Source organism: Hemibagrus wyckioides, linkage group LG08, assembly GCF_019097595.1.
Source record: "Hemibagrus wyckioides isolate EC202008001 linkage group LG08, SWU_Hwy_1.0, whole genome shotgun sequence".
NCBI classification, from domain to species: Eukaryota; Metazoa; Chordata; class Actinopteri; order Siluriformes; family Bagridae; genus Hemibagrus; species Hemibagrus wyckioides.
Window position 1 is genome coordinate 1532501 of NC_080717.1, and position 24113 is coordinate 1556613.

Genomic DNA, 24113 nt, shown 5'->3' on the forward strand with positions numbered 1-24113 from the left:
GTCTTACTACCACTGACTTTCATCCCTCTTCTCTCCAGCACAAACCTCCACCTCTCCAGGTTTTCCTCCACCTGCTCCCTGCTCTCACTACAGATCACAATGTCAACTGCAAACATCATTGTCCAAGGAGACTCCTGTCTGACCTCCTCTGACAACTGGTCCATCAGCATAGCAAACAGGAAGGGGCTCAGAGCCGATCCCTGATGCAGTCCCACCTCCACTCTGAACTCCTCTGTCTGACCTACAGCACACCTCACCACTGTCCTGCTCCTCTCATACATGTCCTGCACCACTCTGACATACTTCTCTGCTACTCCTGACTTCCTCATACAGTACCACAGCTCTTCTCTTGGCACCCTGTCATACGCTTTCTCCAAGTCTACAAACACACAGTGCAACTCTCTCTGACCATCCCTATACTTCTCCATCAACATTCTCAGAGCAAAAATTGCATCTGTTGTGCTCTTTCTGGGCATGAAGCCATACTGCTGCTCACAAATTTCCACTACCTTCCTTAACCTAGCTTCCACTACTCTTTCCCAGAGCTTCATAGTACGGCTCATCAACTTTATCCCCCTATAGTTGCTGCAACTCTGCACGTCACCCTTATTCTTAAAGATCGGCACTAATACACTTCTCCATTCCTCAGGCATCTTCTCACTCTCTAAAACCCTGTTAAACAGACTAGTTAAAAATTCCACTGCTGCCTCTCCTAGACACTTCCAGACCTCCACCGGGATGTCGTCAGGACCAACTGCCTTTCCACTTTTCATCCTCTTCAAAGCCTTCCTGACTTCATCCTTTCTAATCTTATCTACTTCCTGTTCCACAGAGTTCACCCCTTCTACTCTTTCTTCCCTCTCATTTTCCTCATTCATCAGCTCTTCAAAGTTCTCCTTCCATCTCCTCTGTACACTCTCCTCACTTGTGAGCACCTTTCCATCTTTATCCTTAATAACTCTAACTTGCTGCACATCCTTCCCATCCCGATCCCTCTGCCTAGCTAACCTGTACAAGTCCTTCTCTCCATCTCTAGTGTCTAATCTAGTGTACAACTCATCATACGCCTTCTGCTTGGTCTTAGACCCCTCCCTCTTCACTCTGTGCTGTAACTCCTTCAGTCCTGTCCATGTCCCACTTCTTCTTGTCTAACCTCTTCCTCTGAATACTATCCTGAAATTCCTCATTCCACCACCAAGTCTCCTTATCTTCTTTCCTCCTTCCAGATGACACACCCAGCACCTTTCTTCCTGTCTCCCTGATCACTTCTGCTGTAGTTTCCCAGTCATCTGGCAGCACTACCTGACCACCCAGAGCCTGCCTCAACTTCTGTCTAAATTCCTCACAACATTCCTCCTTTTTCAGCTTCCACCACTTGGTTTTCTTGGTTTCTGCTGCCTGGCTACACTCTCTCCCACTACCACTTTACAGTCACTAATCTCTTTCAGATTGCCTTTTCTACATAGGATGTAGTCTACCTGTGTGCTCCTACCTCCACTCTTGTAAGTCACTCTATGCTCCTCCCTCTTCTAAAAAGAACTGTTAACCAGGACCTTCTTCTCCTCCTTCAGGACCACACCTACCCCATTTCTCTTACTATCCACCCCATAATAAAACAGCTTGAATCCTGCTCCTATACTACGAGCCTTGCTACCCTTCCACCTGGTCTCCTGTACACACAGTATATCCACCTTCCTTCTCTCCATCATCTCAGCCAGCTCTCTACCTTTCCCTGTCATAGTACCAACATTCAGAGTTCCTATTCTCAGTCCTACACTCTTACCTTTCCTTCTCTCTCTGTCTGCACACTCTCCTCCCTCCTCTACTTCTTCGACCAACAGTAGCCCAATTTCCACCGGCGCCCTGCAGGTCAACGGCACCGATGGCGGTCGTTGTTAACCCGGGCCTCGACCGATCTGGTATGAAATACAGAGTACTGACAATTCGCATGATTAAATTTGGCAATGATGCCCTTCCTGACGCAACCCTCTCTATTTATCCGGGCTTGGGACCGGCACAGAAGTCACTGGACTGTGACCCCATGGCTAGATTAGAACGTTGAATAAAGTACGGATGATTAAAGTTCAGATGATTAAAGTTCTTCAGTCTGGATAGAAACCTTTATTTAGTGTTTATTTGAGTTTAATCAGCTTTAAGCAACTGTCGTGATGGTTAACTAATAAACTTTATCAGCGTGTATTTCAGCTTTATTTACTTTTACATTTTAAGTAAATTATGTTCTTATTTGATTTCAGTGCCGCGCAGGAGGGGGAGAGACATCGAATCACACACAAGTAAAGATTTATTGTGTCACTTTATCTTTTATCTGTATAACAGCCTATGAGATATTTTATTAGATATTTAACATAACGGCATGTAATAACATGTCACATGTCACAAGGGGTCATTTTGTCAAGTTTTTGGCCTTTTTCTCACAAAGCATTATGTTTAAGAGAAACTCAACACACTCTCCTGAGATCATCTACACTCTGAAACATGGTGAGGGTAGCTCTCTCTCTCTCTCTCTCTCTCTCTCTCTCTCTACAAGATGTCATCCTGTAGCTCTGTGTGTAGAAGGTGAGGTGGTAGATGATCTGGACAATGTTCTGCTGGGAAACTTTGGGTCCTGTGGATTCATCTGGATGTTATTTTGAGACCTATCACCCACCTAAACAACAGCAGGACAAGTGTTCAGGAACAGACTGAGGAACATGACAGGGTTTAAGGTGCTGACTTGGTCTCTGAACTTCTCAGATCTTATTCTGATCAAGCCTCTGTGGGATGTGCTGGACATAGATGTTTGATCCATGAAGACCATATGAGATTTTCTGGAGTCCAGTTCTTCTCTCCTCAGAGCTGTTTCGGTGCCATACAGGAAACCTACACAGTATTATTCAGGAGGTTTAATGTGTGTATGTGTGTGTGTGTGTATGTGATGTTTGTCTATTTCTCTCTCAAAAGTCTTTCTTTCTTTCTTTCTTTCTTTCTTTCTTTCTTTCTTTCTTTCTAAAGAAGCTTTTTTTAATGATAAGGTTTCTCTATACTTTCTCTTACTATATTTCCTCTCTCCTCTCCCTCAGTTTAATAAACTTCACCTCTTTCAGAAATCCTCCACAGTGTTTGTTGACTTTAATCTGTTTATCTGCTTCAGGATGAGTTTCCTAGAAACAATTAGAGACGCAAACCATCAACATTGACTCGTGTTTCCTCTCCCAGTGATCTCTCATGTCCTGAACTTCTGTCTTCAGGTTCACAAGTTCATGTTTGGAGCGATTGTTCTGCTGATGTCTGGAAGTTTGACATGGAGACACCAAAAACGAGCATTGTATTTAACTTTATACTTTATTTTAACACACACTCGTCTTAGTAAACCATCTCAATATCCAAAGTGCATTATGGGAAGCAATTATAAATACAGGAGAATGTCTTTTTTAGAAGATTGGAGATGTTCTATCACTCACTATTAGAAAAATCGTAGCTTTCAAGACACAGAAGGTGAAGAACGTCAGGTTGAGCGTGTGTTTGAGCGTTTGGGTCTCCAGCACACAGTAACCAGAGAACTTCACAACAATCAGGTAACCATGGCACATATTTATCAGCTCCACGGAACCCCAAACATTCCGAGTATTTCACTGTAAAGCCCTCGGACTGGAAAAACCTGAAGGAACACTACACCCACTCTTCAGCCTCAGAGCTCATCTCCTCAACAAGTTTCACAAACACCAAAGTTTAAAGGGTTAGAGATGTCAAGGATCTTAACAAAACAAAAAAACCTGTCTGATTACAAAAGAGGAAAAGGAATTAATCCAGATATAAAAAATGTAAATTATTTGACAAAAAAGGAAAAGAATTAAAAAATTAATTTAATTAATTGTAGTTATTATATTAATATTACAAATAATAATTATTTGAGCAGTCGAGAAATATTATGAATGTTTTCTGCTTGAAAACAAGAATTAAAACAATTTTTTTATGAATTCTGCTTTTCTGTTCTTTCAAGATTCAAGATTCAAGAAGCTTTTATTGTCATTTCAACCACATACAGCTGGCGCAGTACATAGTGAAATGTATATTATATTCCTGAATATTGAATTCAGTGAATATTCCTGTATTGAGGTTTGCTGTTCATGGTTTGTGTGTAAATAAAAGATTGCGCAGTTGTGATTAGATCTGGCGTGTGGTGTAATCTTCTGTCTCAATATCGCATCTTGTCGGCTGATCGATTAACTGATACTGAAGCTTTATCAGGAACGATTTCATAAACATTTTCCCCATGAAGATCTAAGGTCAGAAAATATCAGCATGCTGTACTTTATTACCGTTTCAACAGATGTTCATGAACTGATAAAGGTTAAAGTTTTTTTTTTTCATAATCTAAAATCTGATGTTGTCTCTGGTGATTCATTCGTCTCCTCCCAGACTCTCCTCCTGGGAATTAATGAAAACTCCTAACTAAAATGTGCAATAACCTGCCCAATATTGTGTCGGTCCCTCTTTTGCTGCCAAAACAGCCCTGACCCGTCCTGCACTGTGTATTCTGACCCCTTTCTATCAGAACCAGCATTAACTTTTTCAGCAATCTGATCAACAGTAGCTCGTCTGTTGGATCAGATCACACGGGCCAGCCTTCACTCCCCACGTGCATCAATGAACCTTGACCGCCCATGACCCTGTCTCCGGTTCACCACTGTTTCTTCCTTCGATCACTTTTGATAGATACTGACCACTGCAGACCGGGAACACCCCACAAGAGCTGCAGTTTTGGAGATGCTCTGGCATGCTATTAGCAGACCAAAATTTTTTTTTAAAAAAGCTGTGAGGAAACAGTCACTCTTTCTGTGAATAACATTAGAGACATTAGACTTTTTAATAAAAGGACTACATAAATATTTACTGTATATTTATTTGTTTACTCCCTCACCTTTCCATTTTTTTTGTCCTACCATTTGTCCTACACAATGGCAGGGTCTGCTGTTTGTAGCAGATCATTCGATCCTCATGATTTGGCACAGGTTTTATGCCGGATGCCCTTCCTGTCGCAACCCTCCCATTTTTATCCAGGCTTGGGACCGGCACTGAAAGTTAACTCTTTAGTGACCAGGGTGACGCCCCGCCCAGGAACTGACCCGGGCCGTGGCAATGAGAGCGCGGGATCCTGCCACTGGACCACCAGGAGGCCTACTCCCGCACCTTCCCATGACTGTTCATTATTTCTCTTCAGGGTTGTAAAAGTTAGCTAGCTAGCTAGTCTTTGTGCTTGTTTAAATCTGAAAGCTAGTGCTACTCAACTTAAATTTTAATGCTGATGTTTTAACGTCACTTTAATAAGCAGCTGAAGTAAGTTAAGCTCATGCCAAAAGTTTTTCCTGGAACCTTTCATGATCGTCAGAGCTAATTCATTATGCTGAATGAAACCTGTCTAACTCACTGACTTCACAATCCATTCTTCAGATGCTTTACCTGCATACCAACAATACCTGTGAGTGGGTGTGGCTGGAATTCTATCAGTTCTCTAAAAAGCTAAAACTTTCTGGGATGACTTAATTATCTAACCTCTTGTTTTTTTTGTTGTTGTTGTTTGAAAGCATGTCTCACAGAGTCAGGTATCATACAGCAGGTTAAAGTTAAGAGTAAGTTAGTTCTAGTTGTCACTTGTCACATTAAAGCAGCTATAAACAGCTGTTCCCTCACCAGCCTGTCTTCACGCTCTCTCTTCAAGTCAATATAACAAGAGATGCCGCACAAAAACCTGCAAAGAAATGGAAACTCCTGTGAGAAAGTTTCAGCTTCACCTCTGACTGTTATAAATCACTGACACTGGAGACTCCTTCCACGCATCATACACAAACATCAGAAAACTTCACCATATCAATGATTACAAGGTTTTAAATTAGTTTATGTGGAGCATCTGCTATAAAAGTCCCTGTGAATGAGCCGATACTCTGGAAACCATAATAATGTACATTAGAACAAGTACATTAAAAATGATTCACAGAATAAAAGTCATTTTGTGACATAATTGAACCCTTTAGACTTTATTGTTTATTGAAGTTATAGTTTATTGTTATTCATATTTCTGCTCGCTGAGCGTTCAGGTTAAAAGCATCATGACACGCCCTGGCCTGTTATTAGCCATTAAACTTTTGAATATCCTGTGTAATATATCAGCCACAGCTCTTATAGCATTTAAGAGACGAAGCAGTGATACAAGCCATCGCTTTGATAATCAGATCAAGTGCTGATGGATTTTATTTTTAGCAGACAGCCTGGTGAGTAAGAAGAGATAAAGTATTTACACGCCACATCCAGGTGATGTAAGGCACTGTGTTTGTGTATTGCATCACAGAGTTGCTTGGACGTTTGGACAAACGACTGCATTGCTACATAAATGATGCCGTCAGTTTATTACCGATGTGCTGTGGTTTTATCAGGTCCACTTTCAAATTAGGTTTGCACAATGTTTGGCACTCCTCCACCCTAACCATCAGTGGAAAGGGACCGAACATGGAAATCAGCACAACTGAGACTACTGAGGAATCTAGAGGAAACTCTCAGCTAAAAGTAGAGGGGATTAGTCCCAGAACCAACCAAGAGTTCAAGTGTAACTCTGAAGGAACTGGAAAGATCCACAGCTCAGGACAAACAACAGCCTGGAAGCTCCACAAAGCTGGGCTTCATGGAAGAGAAGCTAATCATATGAAATGTGAGAGAAAATGTCCTCTAGACCAGAAAGTTCTGTTTTAGTGGAAACACAACACTGCTATAGCCTGGAGAACACCACGCCCACTGTGAAGCATTTACATTTCTGCCATTTTGGCAGACGCCCTTATCAGAGCAACTTACATTTTATTTCTTTTTTTACACACCTGATCAATTGAGGTGAAGGCTAAAGGCCTTGCTCAAGGGCCCAGCAGTGGCAGCTTGATGGACCTGGGATTGAAACTCACAACCTTCCGGTCAGGAGTCCAACACCTTAAACACTAAGCTACCACATCTCTCTGATAAAAATGTAATGTATAAACATTTAGTAAACATGGTGGTGGTGGTAGTTTCCTGTTGAGCGCTATCCTTGTCTTCTTCTCTGCCCTAATTCCCCGCTTTACCCTTATAAATACTAATGCAACACTCATCTCAGCCATTCTACATGAAACCTCTCACAAATGTCAGAATATTCACAGAAAACTCACAAAGTATTAAAAAAGATCCTGCATGCTACAGCTACATTTTATGCTAAAATAAAATGATTTCTCTCAGTGTCCTTGTATAAGGCGGATTTGGTGATGGGGCTGTGTAAAGCTTCCTAATTCCAGTATGAATGTTACTGGGGGACAAACAATTTGGTTGCAGGACATGTTTAGTTACATAACCTACATACTATGCTAGTTAGTTTAACAGCTAATATCTGTGATGAACATTATAGCAGTTGTTGTGGTTTTTCCCCCCAAAACTATTCCAGTGACAGTAAGGAAGTAACCGAGATCGTTGGTGTCTCTAGTGAGTCTACATAGCTAGTGCAGTTAGCTTGTTTTGCTAATTTAATCAGAGAACGAAGCAGATGTAATTCAAATGGATAATGTTCACACATTAGTGTTTCTCTAGTTATCTTTGGAAGCCATGTGTATATAGCTACTACTGTTTTCATCGTCGGAGCTACAAAACTCAGACAGCGACAACGACAACAGCAGGAGTTGTGTGCTAAAAACAGACAAAATACAAACAACTCGAGAAACCTTTCACTTCTTATTATGAATCTCGAGTTGCTGCTGCTGCTGGTGAAGTAGCCATCCTGCTCCCCTGGACACGCCCACTGACACCTAATCCAATTAGTATACTGCATATTTGAATCGAGGTAAAGGTGTGGAGTTGTTCCTTATACATATAATATATAGCATTTTCGTCATTCCACAGCCATTAAAACAGAAATATCGAGCCATTAAACTAAAAATATCATTTATTTTTCTGCATACATTTAGAAATGTTTGGAAAATGACAGTTTCAGGATGCGGGGGGGTGATGATGGTGACGAACAGGAATAACGGGATGACATAATTTGCATATCAAAAGGCGATTGTATTGCTAATCCTAGCTGTATCGATTAATTGTGATTTATATTTCGCATCCCAAAACCAGGAAAAATCCATCTCTTGCGTCAATGTATGCCAAAGGTCGGCCATGCCTGCAAAGCAAGGAGGAAGCATTACGGCATAGCCAGAGAGGGCGTACACACACACACACACACCCACCACATACCGGTCTGACATCGCAGAACAAGTGAACACACACTCGCACATACACACACACCCAGAGGGACAGGAAGACAGATAAAGACGAGCAGAAAGTAAAGATAAGGCGCAGAAAATAAAAGCGGAAGTTAATCGGTGCGGCGCGTGCAGGAATCATGTCGGTGCTCGCATTACAAGAGTACGAATTTGAGAGGCAGTTCAACGAGGACGAAGCCATCCGATGGATGCAGGAGAACTGGTGAGTACAAAATGTCCATGCATTATATCGAGAAATGAAATCAAATCCAGCCTGCTCGTGCACGGTGCATGATAATCAGGAGGATAAGGTTCCAGAGCCTGGGTTCTGTGGGGCTCTAATTAATGACACCATGTCATACCGATCTACCAGCAATTAGTGCATTGTCTATTTTTCTTTTAATATCCGACCAAAAAACCTGGAATGAAGCTCCATTTCTCTGATATAAAACCCCATTACCCTTGAGAGCATCACTAATCTACGGTCCAAACGTTGCATCACTTCCTTTATCCTGTCATTGGATTTCCTTTTGGATTAAATTAGATTAGAGTTCAATACCTCCTGCATGCTTTTACCCGTGTATTTCTTTATCTATAAAATTTCAATCAGATTGTGAAGAAAAAAAACATATTCTGCATCGGATCAGATCAGGGTGTATGTATGTATGTATGTGTGTGTGTCCTCATTTTCAGTTTCGTCCTCCCGGCTCTGTACATATCATCACATCATAAAACGAGCTATGAAATCACCAGTGAAGTGTTAATTATTATAAATCAATCGTCCAATCAGATTTGGTGTCTGATTCAGTATAAAATATTGCGTGGATCAGTTCATTTTAGTGTCTTAAATATAAGGGAATAACATCCGGAGGGTAGGGAAATGATGTAGGAACCAGAACATGGAAGTAATTCCTATTTAAACACGATTATAACACAAAAAAGGGTTTTATTGTGGATTTAACATTCTCCCTGACAGATATGATCAACCCTTAGGCGAAAATGCAGCTCCATAGTAACGCGCGAGGACACTCTCTTTCACAAGATTATTGATCTTATCTCTCATGCTCCAGTGATTAACACACTAAATAATGAATTAAAGTAAATAATTTCATCAAATCGTCTAAAAATCGCCATTCTCATCATTGTTCATTTATTCATTTGATTACTTCCTGAAATGTAGGGCGTCAAATCCAACATCCTGTCATACAATTGGTTAGTTATTTCTAACGCACGAGCGCTCTGGTGATTGGACACGCAGCGTGGCGGGTTTCTAACCAACCAATCAGAGAGCGGGGCAGGGCGGGAACGGTCGGAATGCGGGTGGGTTCTTATAGCACGTTATTGCAATTTTTGCGCTCCCACGTGGAGACGGGATACAAGGCCGTTAGGACGGACCAATCAGATCCACCGTATGATGTCTGCTGACAGATCCGTCGACCAATCATATTGCAACTTGTCTGTTCTGAGCTCGCGGCGTTGCCGTGTGGCAAGATGCCGGCTCAAAATGATTCATAACGTATTAGCAGTGTACCATATCAGCTAGTTCTGTGAGAATTTAGGTTATGTCCAGTCTTTATTTAGCGTTTAATGCGCGTGTTCTACATCACACTGACAATTCAAAGCCTGAAGTCATGTTATTAAATTCCTATTTCTGTTACGTTTTGATGCAATGATATTACTAAAATATCTTTGGAACATTTTTACACCTCCTCAGAGGAAGAGTCATAAACACCTAGCATCTAAAATAGCTAACCTAGCTTTATTAACTCATCACAGGTTGATTTTCTGTAGTAAAATTTGGATATTAACTGGCTAAGCTGCTGTAACACAAGAATTTCCCTCATGGGGTCAATAAAGTCTATCTATCCATCTGTCGGTCTGTCTGTCTGTCTGTCTATCTGTCTATATGCTTCATCATATTCTCAATGATTTATATCTTTAATGACAAGACCTAGCAAAATGTGCTATAACAACCACAGACACTAAATAGCTAGTGAAATGTGCAGATTTCTGGTTAGCATGACATCCTCTATTCATCTAAATATCAGACATAGGAACTTTTTTGTGACATACATAATCTTCATTTGAATCTATAACAGAAATGGTGATATGAAAATAACCTACAGAGCATGGAGTATAACACCATGATCTAGTGTGTGTTATTTAGCTTTTACCGCAGCGGTCTGCCAAACAATTACAGCGTTTTTTAACCAATGACGCATCACATTTTAACGGTTATAGTTAAGATTTAATGGTGTGGAACATCTGTGAGACAAGTTCCTGTTATCACTTTCATTATAGCTACAATTAACAGTCAGTCTCTCACCAGAATCTGTCTCTCTCTCTCTATCTCTCTCCCTCTATCTCTCTCTCTCTCTCTCACTCTCTCACTCTCTAAAACAGTTTGTAAGTTTACTTCTCTATCCTGAAGACTTTCTTGTCTTCATGTTCATGACTCTCAAAACTCCTCATGAACATTAAAGAAATGTCTCAATCTTCACTACATAAATAATTATTCATTATTCTTTGGTTTTCTTTGTTAAGGACCTTGTCCTAATTACTAGACAGTTGTTACTATAGAAACAATAATCTATAAAAACAAGTGTGTAATAGAAACCATCATTCATGTTACAGGCAGAACTAGCCGAGCAGTGTGTTTATACAAAAATAACACACACACACACACCTTCTAACAAACCAGTTTTAGAGTTCAATCATGCTGAGGTATAAATCTTTAGTAGTCACATTTATTATTGGGTGTTAAGTCCGCTCTCAGGGTGTGAGGAATTGTGTTTATTTTTAACCATAGACTCTTTTAAAAACTCACAAATCAATGGTTTATGAAGAAATAATTTTTATATACAGTACTTTCTGTATTTTTATACTTCATAATTGGAACAACACAACATCTATGAAAAATGTCTCTCATTTAGAGTACCTTTTATCAGATGTGTGCACTTTCCTGTTTCTGTTGTAAAGTAGTAGCACTTAGACAAATATGATAACGTGTTTCGCATCAGAGCCGCTTGTTTTTCAACAAGAACCATGCTAATAGCCATGCCAACTAAACCAGTGTAACGGCTTGCTCTATTTAGCATGAACGTTTATGCTAGCTAGCTCGTTCCCTTCCTACAGATGATGCCTGATAAAATTCCAGCCTTTTGTAACTGCAGCACCATGCGTCAAATATAAACATGAAAGTAGGAAATTTTTTAATGTTCATCATTCCAGAAACTCATTCAACTTGAAAGATTCTTCTGATGGAATGTAAGATGACCTGCCCTACCCTGGAGCTTTCTCGAAACCTAAACTAGCAATATGTAATCAGGTTGTATGGTTTTATGCTTTCTTGCATCAGAACATTCCTGAAAGTTAGCTTAGCGTTTATGCTACACCAAAGACTAGGTTGGCCAGTGCTGTGTGGAAATCATAACTTACTGATCAACTCAGAAAAGGTTTTAGGTTCTGAAGTCATGTTGAATGGTGTGTTTGATGAATGATGGGAGATATAGTAGATTTGTTTTATGTAGTTTTATAATTTTGAATCTCATTAAGCTTTTCCCACTGAGCCAGAGGTGCAAATGGAGTGGGTAAAGTAATCTTTGTAAAGCTAGATGTTAGGATTTGCTGATATTACAATATTTTCCCTGGCTCAAGGCTAAACCAAAGTTATAGGGTGTAGTATAAACATACCTCAAAGTCTACAAGAAAGAAATCATTGTGTAGATGTTCATTAGAATTTCTTTGAAACGTATTTGAGAAACAGAACCTTAAACCTTAAACACGAGGCTTCGATTTAAGCTCTGTCTTTCCGGTTCCAATGAGTATTTTTAGTGTAACGGTTCATAGCCATTAGAACGGACTAGCAGTTGAAGTCGAAGACCTAACCACTTAATATTTCACCTAATTGCATGTCACAGAAATGTATTAAAGAGTCCTGATATATTTCATCCTGTTGTTCACCTGCTCAAAATGTCCTTCGTCATCTTTGTGCTCTTTGAGGCAGGCTGATTAAAATATTTTGCGTTTGTAATTAGCGCAGAATAATGATTAGCCTCAACTGTCAGGAATAAAAAACACCTCCCATAGTGTTAAAAAATTCAAGAAGAAGATATCTTGATTTAGTCTCTCTGAAGAATACAGCATATGGTGACATGCTTTAATGGATTTATTTTGGGAAATGAAGCAGCCGGTGTTGTTTTGTGCTGTAAACAAATCTAAAAGCTAAATTGCGCCTGCTTCCGCCGGGATGTCAGAGTCACTCTCTACAGAGCGTTTGGGCTAATGGCCAAAAATACAGATCTTTCATTATGTTGTCGGTTGTCTAATAAAAACTGAAATATTGCTCTGGCTGGGTGAAAACACACATAGCTTGGGTGATTTGCTTAGAATGCAAACGACACGTCGACCACTTTTTCCGCTTTGCATTGAGGAAAGTGGCTAACGCCTCTGCTGGGTCAGGTGTGTCAGTGCAGCGTGGGGGACCGGGGTGTGTTTCGTCACTAAGAATTCTGACACAAGTTTTAAAAAAAGGTCATCATGTGACACTGCAGACGTGTTGAAGTCCTTCCACCACTGATCTGCTCAGTCATCAGGTGATACAGGGCAAGAATTGTTGATGCATTACATAAATCACACTTTGGCTTGGGTATCAGAATGCGGTGTTTAATCAGACGGGCTGATAGCTGGCTGGGTTATATGTCAGATCTACATGTCAGAGATTAAACACTAGCTCTTGGCTGTTTTTGGAAGCTTCAAGGTTAAAGATAAACATCTTTATTGTCCTTGACAGACATTAAGACAGGGGTGCTGTGCTCAGCAGAATCACTCTGAGAATAAAAATTTTTTTTTAGAGGAAGCGTCTCTCACTCCATACAAAAATCTCCTCACATTCTCAGAAAATGTCACTCTGTTCGATGCAGCACCAGTGAGACAGACCAAGGTCATACATTTTGAAGGTCATACATGCTAAAACCATTTACACCACAGTACTGAGATCTGCGTCCTGATTGGTCAGAAGGTGATTAGTTTTCTGTAACGGCAGCGCTGACAGGAGCGCAGGTTTATATTAACACGTGCTTCTAATAAATTATTGTTTCCATAGCAACAGCTCATTCACATGGAGATGTACAATGAAAATGAATTCAAATAATCATTGATGTGACGTTTTCTGTGAGGAGACGTTCATCTAGGAGTCTCGTAACTTTAAGCTTGTCATTCTGTGCAGTTTGTGGTGGTATGTGAGGAATTAAACACTTCAGGATGTGATGGTACAGTAAAATAATCAACTCCGCTTCATCACACCACCATGTCACTCACTGTTTTATTTCTAAAAATGATTAAAACTCTTATATCTAAGTACAGACTAGATCAGACAGACAGTATCAGTCCGATGAAATGATATTTTTCTCTAGCTCTATGTTACCATTCTGATGGCTGGCTACTGAATGTGAGTTTGCTCAGTAAGCTAATGTTGTGTAAAGAGAATTAGCTGTAGATGGGTAACTGGAGGTCACTCACTAATCTGGTGTATTTATATTGTCTCCTCAACACACATCACTGAAGACAGGTTTGTGTTTTAATGAGTTGTGCCACATCAGGAGAAAGATGATGTTTATTTCTCTGGGAGTACACACAAATCTGAGAATTATGATGGAATTGAAATCTTATAGACACACGAGGAAATGCAGAACCGGAGATTTATAGAGATCGCATTTTTGAAGGTTTTGCAAAATTGGTCTTTTTAGATTTTTGTTGTGTGTGTGTTTGTGTTCTGTTCCTCAGGAAAATCACTAGCTATTCGTTCCAACTAATACTGTTCAAAACAATACCACACACACACAATCTCTGACATTTAAATTAACCGTCACACAAATCACTTAAATTTGGTCAGACGTGGGCGTGGCCTTTCCAGCGTATATAAAGTGAGAAACAGAACTGTATTAGCTGTGTATAGAGGCTATTCTGAGGCTAATTAGTTAAACACAGTTAAATAGCACGCTATTCAGTGTTGTGTTTTAAATGTAATAATAAAATGTGATTTAGTTTTTAACTTACTGAGGGTAGGAGCTAAATTTGTGAGTGAGGAACTGAAGAAACATTGAGCCACGGGATTATTTTGAGGACTAATTCAAGACAAACTATTGGAGGTGTTGTGTTTCTGTGTCATATCCAGTTTGCATAGAATTGAGAGAAGCTAAAAGAGTTATGGCTTGGGGTCAGACACACACACACACTGGCTTGTCACTTTGCTCTTGACTAATGGTACGGTAATGTAGCTGATGATAGATTTTTATGGTGAAAATCGTGCTGCAAGAATACGCCATAATTCTTCCTCTCGTTATTAATCGTTATTAAAAAATGCACCCAGTTTATCAGCCACTTCATGTCTGAATCCAGCAGCATGTTAGGTGCGTGCTTAAACACCGCCATTTTATTTCCCTCCTTCATAAAGCATCACCATCATCCTCAGCCTCAACACACACACTCTCTCAGTTCTGTACACATCACGTATGATTTCAAGGTCGGTCTGTGTAACGATCCATAACATGCTGCTGTATAGAGCAGGACTATGAACTTCTCAAGGCGATTGAAGCGTCAGCGAAAACAAACCCTGAACGCATGTGTGCTGATTTCGTGCCCTTTTTCCCCGTCATCGTGCTGCGTTCACTAAAACCACACCAGCTGTTCTCAGAGCTCATTCTGCTAACGTCGCTCTTCTCAAACTGCAATTAGGCTGCAGATTTTTGTTGCCTCGTGCACTTTGTTTGCTTTTTAAATTAACTGGAGATGCAGTTTGAGTGAAAAGCAGCTTGGTCCAGATGTTCGTTGTTGTAGGTGGAGTCATCATTAATAACCGTCTGCTCCGGGTTTGCTGAACACAGATGGAAAAAAACGAAGGAATAAACAGAAGTGAAAACGAAGAAAAGCAATAAAAATTGATGACGTTACTTAGTGTCACGCCACGATCTCAAATGAGAGAAATGGCAGGAATTTATCAAGACCTAGCCACGCCCCTTTAAAAATGTGATATTTATATGATATTTATTTTTTTATTAAAATCGTCTAATTTTGTCTTTATTCTGTTTTTGGAAACAGAAAGGCAAAGGAGAGGTGGAAAGGCAGAGTGATAAACCTCAGGGAAATATGTGCACCCCTCAGGATTAACTTCATACTGCAGGACTGAGCGCGCTCACTGCAGCCTCTTTACCCCTTATTCACCCTCCACACACACACACACACACACACACACACACACATACGTGTGAAGTCCTCATCATGTGCAATCTTTCAGGAGAGACTTGCGAAAAGACACAATGTCCTTCACTTCTGATTATCCCCCGAGTCCAAGGACACGACAGACATCTATATACACTGCAGCGTTATTTATTCATATCTAATACATTTTACCAGCATTCAATAATCATTTTTCAAAATGTCCCCAAAAAAGAGCTAGCTAACACTAAAAATGTCAAAAACCAAGCCAACGTGCTACCAGTATAAAATGCACCACAATATAGCTAGCTAGCTAAGAACAACTCATAAAGCTGACCAAGAAAACTAGCAAAACAAATGATAAAAGGCTAGAAACATTCCCAGACCAAAGCTAGCTAGCTAATATGAGAAAACCCTCTCAAAACAAAGCTAGCTTACTGACACTAGAAAATTCAACTTAGCGCTAAGCCTTGTGAATACTACTACTATAACTAACACTATAAAATGTCTTCAAACAAAACTAGCCCTAGAATGCTACCTGTTTAGCATCGGTATAACATCCCTGAGCACAAAGCTCAACACTTAACACTGGAAAAACACAGATAATAAACAAAAAAAAGACTAGTTAACTGACAGTACTAGAAAATTTTCAAAGACAACAAGGTTTTCTAGCTAATGCTAACTCCAGATAGTGAGTATTTTATTTGGTGTCAAAATGAGTAAAATCTGAAACTTTCCAGATGATATTTATTTATGTTTTCTAACATGTTTGTTGCTGTTAGCTTCAGGAGAGAGAGAGAGAGAGAGAGAGAGAGGTTTGAAGTGTACAGTGCTGTGAGGTGATACAGTGCTGCCCTTCTCTCTTCTCTAAACAAAAGACAGTTCTGTGAAGGACAGAGGAGGTCAAGAACGACTTCATTGTCTTCATTTGAGAAATGAAGCAGGCGGAGACACGGCGGCGTTTAGTGCCCTTGTACGACCCCCTTCATTTTCTTCTTCTTTTTTTCCTCAAGGGCATCAGGGCTAAAAGACGCCCTGGAATAGACCGAGCAGCTCACAGGCTTTAATTCAATTTATTGATCAAATCTTTTTTCCACTCCCTGAACACTGAAGTTCTCCTGGGAATTTTTTCCCACAGAACACACACTGTAGTTCCTGGAAAGAGAATAAAGTGTCTCACTGTTTGGGGACGAGGACGCTGGCACGGCCGACCGCTTCAGTTTACTCCCATAATTCCTGCTGTCAGGATTTTCACGTTCTGGCAGCGGAATGACAGAAACACAGCCATGCCAAGATCTCCATTACGACATCACACTCCTGCTGATCTACATGTGGCTCTGAAACATTACAGGCTTTTAATCATGATCTTAGGGTTAATCAGGGTCTTATTCGAGAAGGTATTGATTAATTTCCTGTAACAGCGGCTCTGCACTGGTGTTCTTCTACATTATCGTTTCCATAGTAACAGCTCATTCACAGGCACGAGTACATCGGACATTCCATGTAAACAGATTTAAAATGTGTGTAATCTTTGATATGATGAAATTTTCTGTAAGGAGATGTGTGTGGATGACATGTCGAAGGAGTCTCCAGTGTCAATGTTGTGTAGCAGTGTGTGTGTGTGTGTGTGTGTATGATGTGGTGAAGGAGTCTCCAGTGTCAACTCTGTGTATCTGTGTTTGTGTGTGTGTGTGATGTGTGTAAGGAGTCTGCAGTGTCAGGGTTATGTATCATTGTGTGTGTGTGTCTATGTATGATGTGGTGAAGGAGTCTCCAGTGTCAGTGCTGTGTGTGTGTGTGTGTGTGTGTGTGTGTGTGTGCATGTCTGTATCATTCAGAGGTGAAGCTGGAACTTGAAGTTCTCCACATTTTCAGGACAGAGGAGTTTACACTTCTTTGCAGTTTCTCAGTAACATGAGCAGCTGAGATTTATTTTTTAATACAGTACTGTAGTAAATAAATGGCCAGCAGATTGCTGTGGTATAAGTGGAATAATCCACATGAAGGAATACAGACTCATAATGAGTTCATGTGGATTTGAGATAAAGTTGAATACTATTTTGTTTCTAAATCAGCTCAATAATTAAAGTAGTGTTTGATATTTCAGTCAGGATTTCTGTAGCCCGAGCCCAGGGGCAGGTGTGCTGCAATTCACGTGAAACTTACTGAAATGGTGTGAAGGATTGCAGCAGTGTTTCTGACTTGCTCTGAAAAGAGCATTTACAGCTATTTTAAGAGACTAAACAAACACGAACTTTGGCATTTCCGTTCTAACGTCGAGTATGAAGTCAAACACCGCAGCCTGGGGTGAGGACAGAGGCTCAGTCAGGCATGGAAGGGGGAATGGATTACAGAAACATACGAAAAACTGGTTTTATAGTAAACAACCTGAAAATAAACTCCTTACTGTTATTATATAATTAATGGACATCTGTGGACATAAAGAGTCACTTAGTGCTGCTCTCATTTCCATATTTTCACTAAAATACGCCCACATTTCCATCTGCTTTTATTTCTACATACGGCCTGAGACATACCCACTCAACATTTTCATAAAGACGCCCGCGTTCCTGTTCCTCCATCTATGTCTGTTAAGACAAACCCACACCAAGTTCTCTCAACGAGACTCTCATTATACACTATATTGTCAAACATTTTGGGATGTCTGCCTTTACATGCACATGAATGTAATATGGAGTTGTCCCGCCCTTTGCAGCTATAACAGCTTCAACTCTTCTGGGAAGGCTTTCCACAAGGTTGAGGAGTGTGTTTATAGGAATTTTTGACCGTTCCTCTAGAAGCACATTTGTGAGGTCAGGCACTGATGTTGGACGAGAAGGTCTGGCTCACAGTCTCTGCTCTAATTCATTCCAAAGGTGTTCTATGGGGTTGAGATCAGGACTCTGTGCAGGCCAGTCAAGTTCCTCCACACCAAACTCACTCATCCATGTCTTTATGGACCTTGCTTTGGTCACTGGTGTGCAGTCATGTTGGAACAGGAAGGGGTCATCCCCAAACTGTTCCCACAAAGAGCATGAAATTGTCCAAAATGTCTTGGTATGAAGCTGAAGCATTAAGAGTTTCTTTCACTGGAACGAAGGGGCCTAGCTCAAACACGCCCATTTCCCTACATAGTCGTAAAGACACACCCACTTAGAGCTGCTAGCATTTTATATATTCCCTCATTTTATATACATACCTTTAAAGGTCTCCAAATTTTGGTCAGATTTTATTAATTATTAATTATTGTGGAATAAAAACACAATAATTTTTTCTTCTTTCACAATGTGGTACTTTCCATCATGAAGAAGTTCCCGATGACCCGATGTTTGTTCCCATGTGCAGGAAGAAGTCGTTCCTGTTCTCGGCACTCTACGCAGCATGTATCCTCGGCGGCCGGCACGTGATGAAGCAGAGGGAGAAGTTTGAACTGAGAAAACCGCTGGTGCTCTGGTCCTTAACCCTCGCTGTGTTCAGGTAAACCACTGTGCTGTTACTGAGAAAGCGGATGCTTTGACAGAAAACCTACACAGTGTATATATAAACATTTTACCATTTTAACATTTTATTTTTATCATCATTTTACCGAATCACGAGGTGCTGGGAAAAATATGGGCAGAGCTTTAAGCAAACTTAAATATTACATTGTCAGAATATTTCAGCTAATGTTAGTGAGCTTGGCAAAATATACAAAATATTTGATAGCTAGCTTGGTTTGCACTTGGCTGCGGAATTTGTTCGTTAAATAGAATAGTTTTCCTAACGTTAACGCAAACCTGGCTAGCTGTGACATTAAAATGGCTGTAGTATGTTTTATTAAGTCATACATCAAGGTAAAGACCAAGGTTACTGGTGATAAAGTTTATGATTGGCAGATAAAATAGATCCGAAGCTCCGCCCCTCTGACTTGCACTCATTTTTGCCATCATTTCAATAGACATTGTTTAAATATATACATTAAGATGTCTTGATGTCTCAGTAACACAGCACTGTCTCTTTTCTGCCTCAGTATATTCGGTGCCTTTCGCACGGGGAGCTACATGATGTTCATCCTGATGACTAAAGGCCTGAAGCAGAGTGTGTGTGATCAGAGTTTCTATAACGGACCCGTCAGCAAGTTCTGGGCGTACGCCTTCGTGCTGAGTAAAGCACCGGAGCTCGGTGAGGCCTACAGCAACCCCATCCCTCCATCTTTATTCATCGATTTCAAATAAAAGCCCGCTGGGTGAAATAATCCTTTTAGCAGCAAGCATCAGAATTATTAAAAGCAACCAAGAATGCTCACAGCTTGTTAGTGCTACACCAATGAAAAATGTTGCAACATAATTTATAAGTTATGCATAATACGTTATGCAACATAACTAATTTTTATTCTGACTCCATTCTGGTAAAGAGTAAACCTCAGACAAAAACGTGCTAACTGTTAACATCTATTTATAATCAGCAAAAGGAATTACTTCACACAAATGCTAAACATCATATCATGCTAACCACCTAACGGTTATTTAGAATCTGCTAAAGGATTTACTTCACAAAAACAATGGCTATTGGTTGCAAAGCTAAAAGCTAACCTGTAGTAATTGGTAACAGCTATTTTTGTAGATTCTGCTGAAGTAATTACCTCATAACTAAAACACGCTAACTGCTAAATATTTCAGTTCTGCTAAAACAGTGATCTTCAGCTAAAGTTCTACGTTTTCCACCGAGGGGAAAATGCTAGCATGTTGAGCTTTAATGCTGCACAAGAACAAAAGATCTTCTTCTGGAGAAGATTCTAGACTTTTCCGTGACTGTGAGGAGAAGCTGAACTGACCAGCATTGTTCTGCAGAAATGCAGCTTGTCCACATTCTCCAGTTCCACATCACAGAGATGTCCCATTAACAAAACCACCTGTTAAACATGTACAACAATTCACACACACACACACACCTTTCCCTAACCCTGTTCTATTCAGTCATACACCCATTTGACTCACTCAAAGACCCACCCAGTGTGTGTGCTGATGGTGTGTGTGCTGATGGTGTGTGTGCACGTGTGCGTGCGTGCGTGCGCGTGTGTGCGCGTGTGTGCGTGTGTGTGAATATAAACCAACAGCTCTCCATCTCACTTGTAGGATCATGTTTTGCTTAAACATTTATTCTCTGTCAGTGATCCATCCATGTAGAAACCACACACACACACACACATACACACACACACACACACACACATACACACATCAGCCGTACATGAAAAGGCTTCTACAGTAAACCTAGCACTGTTCCTGTCCTGTTTATTTTGATCAGTGTGGTTTGTATTTATCTGTAGTTGATATGGCTTTGTCATGACCTTGAGTGACCTCCATGTTAGGTGTTTTGTCTTTCACTGGAGACTTTTATCTCTTCGGTCTGTCTTAGTTACACTACGTTTGCACTAACAAGTGACAGAGCAGCAGGAGAGTGGTTATTTTCTACCAATTTCATGCAAATGATCTGTGCTGCTGTATAAAATCTGAAAAGAGAATGAATCCTCAGACTTCCTGTGGCTTGACGTTGCTTCAGTTCTCCGCTCACACTGTTTTAGTCCCTAGCTGCCATTCCACAAAACTCACAAGTGTGGTTTAATCACCTCTTGACGTATGAGCTCGTGTTAAATGTGTACAGAGATGTTGAGAGAAAAAATGATGCAGAAAGAAGGAGCAGAGATCATCCATGTCACTGCTGCGTGTACATAGCTAGTACAGTTAGCATGCTAATCTATCCTGAGAACGAGTGTGTGTGAGTGTGTAAGTGAATGTATAAGAGAGTAAGTGTGTGAGTGTGAGTGTGTGTGTGTGTGTGTGTGTGTGTGTGTGTGTGTATGTATGTGTGTGTGTGCCAGCTAACCCCCTGCAGTGGCCAGGCTGCATTACTGGGAGATTTTCAGAATATTCACATGGAGTATTAAGGAAAGTGTGAAGTTTTCGATTTTTACTTCACTTTCAAGCAACAAAGCTTAATCAGGTTCAGTTTCTGATTGGCTGTCGGATATAAGTTTCAGTTTATGGAGCATTTCTCTAACCAGCAATGACACCATTAAAGCCCAGCAGCAGATCTATAGCTGAGAAGATCTCCCAGTGTCACCGCTGTGGAAGTTCCTCTGAGGAAGTGTGTTAAAACCCTGCTGCTGTTGTGGAGCCATGCTGCAGCTCATTAGCAGTGTTCACGTTAAAGCCACATCAGTCTCCTGTGTCAGCTTACACAATGCTCAGGAAGGGTTCAGATACCGCTGCCGTATCGCAGCACCCTACTGATCAGCAAGAAAAGATTTCTCTCGGGGATTGTTTGCGTTCCAGAGCCATTTCTTTCTCTTTATAGCTCTTATCTATCGTCCTGTTTGCTTTCTTAACCATTTAACATTTCATGTGTTGTGCAAGCAGAAGTGTTTCCAGCCTATCGATAGGATTTACTGAGAATAACAGGTGAAATACAGAGATAACAATTTTGCTGTGTCACTGTGATGGAGCAGATGCATTATAGAATAGCTAGAGGAAGCAAATGGCTGATAAAACACATAAAACTAAAACTTTTTATTTAATCAGTTTAAAAAACCATCACTGCGTTTTATTCACTTTATCTTAATAACACATTATAAATCATTATAAACACTGAGAGTGGGATTCTAAATCATTATAAACACCAGAGAGTGGGATTATAAATCATTATAAACACCAGAGTGGGATTATAAATCATTATAAACACTGAGAGTGGGATTCTAAATCATTATAAACACCAGAGAGTGGGATTATAAATCATTATAAACACCAGAGAGTGGGATTCTAAATCATTATAAACACCAGAGAGTGGGATTCTAAATCATTATAAACACCAGAGAGTGGGATTATAAATCATTATAAACACCAAAGAGTGGGATTATAAATCATTATAAACACTGAGAGTGGGATTATAAATCATTATAAACAACACAGAGTCTTACATCTCTTCTCTGTCTCTCTCTTTCTCTCTCTCTCTCACAGGTGACACCTTGTTCATCGTCCTGCGTAAACAGAAGTTGATCTTCCTGCACTGGTACCACCACATCACCGTGCTGCTCTACTCTTGGTACTCGTATAAAGACATGGTGGCCGGCGGCGGCTGGTTCATGACCATGAACTACCTGGTCCACGCCGTCATGTACTCCTACTACGCTCTGAAAGCGGCGGGATTCAGGGTGTCGCGCAAGTTCGCCATGTTCATCACGCTCACGCAGATCACGCAGATGCTGATGGGCTGCGTGGTCAATTATCTGGTGTACCAGTGGATGCAGCAGGGCCACGAGTGTCCATCACACTTCCAGAACATCATCTGGTCCTCGCTCATGTACCTCAGCTACTTCGTGCTCTTCTGCCAGTTCTTCTTCGAGGCGTACATCAACAAAACCAAATCCAAGAACAACACCAAGAAGATCCAGTAAAAAAAAAAAAAGTACCAACAGATAGAGAAGAGGGGTTGAGGAAGATAAAAAAAGAGGACCAATGTGAGGGGTTTACAGAACCTAAGTTGATCTGAGGTTGATCTATGCTTGTGCATACTGTACTACTAACACAGATACACCTCCCCTCCACTAGGGGGGGCTCTACTGAGCTGCACTGAAGAATTACTATTACTATAATGAAGATAACTGAAAAAAAGTGTCTTTACGTGATGTTTCCGTGCCCAATGCTATTCCCTACATTATATAAAAAAAAGTGTCTAAATATAAATATATACGAAGGGAGATTCATTTTAAAACGAGATTAAAGGAGAATGAGTCGAGGGAACGTTCTAGATTTACCGTCTGAATCGTTCGTCTTTGAAGTTAACGTTAATAGCATTAATGTTCCGTTTTAGTTGTTTGTTTGTTTGTTTGTTTGTTTTTTTAAATTAATTAGATGCTTGAGTGACCGTAGCATAGTTTTGTACAATAGACGCATCGACGCCGCAGTGTGTCCGTGTGTGTTTGTATGTGTTTCGTGTTCGGCATCGCACGACCAAAATTCTCTCAGGTTGTCGCGGAGTGTTCCACTCGATGTGCATATCATTTAGGGGTGAAAAAAATGTAAAAATCCTAAAAGATAAAAGATTTACGAGTTGAACTCAAAACGTAGACCTGACATTTCAATGCCAATAAACAAAACCAATGAAATTGTAATAAAAAATAAATAAATAAATAAAAGATATTTTGGGTCTGAGTCCTCATCCATCAGCCATCTAAGCCATTTATCCGAGCCCTTATTGCCCTCAGGGGCCATGACGTATTACTTCTTGTGGCTGAAGGTCAGTGTCCATCATCCTCTGTTCTGAAGCGTGAGTGCAGAAGATGGCCAATGCTGTGGACTCGAGTGTGTGTGTGTAAACCTGCACCTTGTCTGTATTCACTGTAATAAACCTGTTGTTGAATGGAGTCTCTTTTGTGGTTCTCTTCTCCAACTTTACATCAAAACTTCAGTCATATTAACCCAAATTCTTCAGGTGATAATATAGATACTTGATCCCTTTAATTAAAGACATCACTCGCAAAATTTTTAGATAAGTGTTATCAACACGTTACGAGCACTTTTCACATAATTCCATTTCCGTCTATCTTTACTGCTCAGATTTAACCTCGAATATACATCAATTTCTTACATTTCTTGTAGTTTA

At 40.4% G+C, this 24113-nt stretch overlaps 1 protein-coding gene across 1 annotated transcript; it reads left to right on the forward strand.

The window, feature by feature from the left end:
• Positions 1 to 8237: 8237 nt before the first annotated feature.
• Positions 8238 to 23874, forward strand: elovl6 (ELOVL fatty acid elongase 6). Its single transcript, XM_058397385.1, has 4 exons — positions 8238 to 8481; positions 18819 to 18950; positions 19483 to 19634; positions 22469 to 23874. The coding sequence occupies exons 1-4, from the start codon at positions 8399 to 8401 to the stop codon at positions 22903 to 22905; spliced, it is 804 nt and encodes a 267-aa protein (XP_058253368.1). The 5' UTR covers positions 8238 to 8398; the 3' UTR covers positions 22906 to 23874.
• The last annotated feature ends 239 nt before the right edge of the window (positions 23875 to 24113 follow it).

Bases quoted from the DNA above. Each gene is read 5' to 3' on its own strand.
- elovl6 (XM_058397385.1), top strand. From the start codon at position 8,399: ATGTCGGTGCTCGCATTACAAGAGTACGAATTTGAGAGGCAGTTCAAC. The intron at 18,951-19,482 runs GTAAACCACTGT...TTTCTGCCTCAG, and splicing joins TTAACCCTCGCTGTGTTCAG to TATATTCGGTGCCTTTCGCA. The intron at 19,635-22,468 runs GTGAGGCCTACA...TCTCTCTCACAG, and splicing joins GAGTAAAGCACCGGAGCTCG to GTGACACCTTGTTCATCGTC.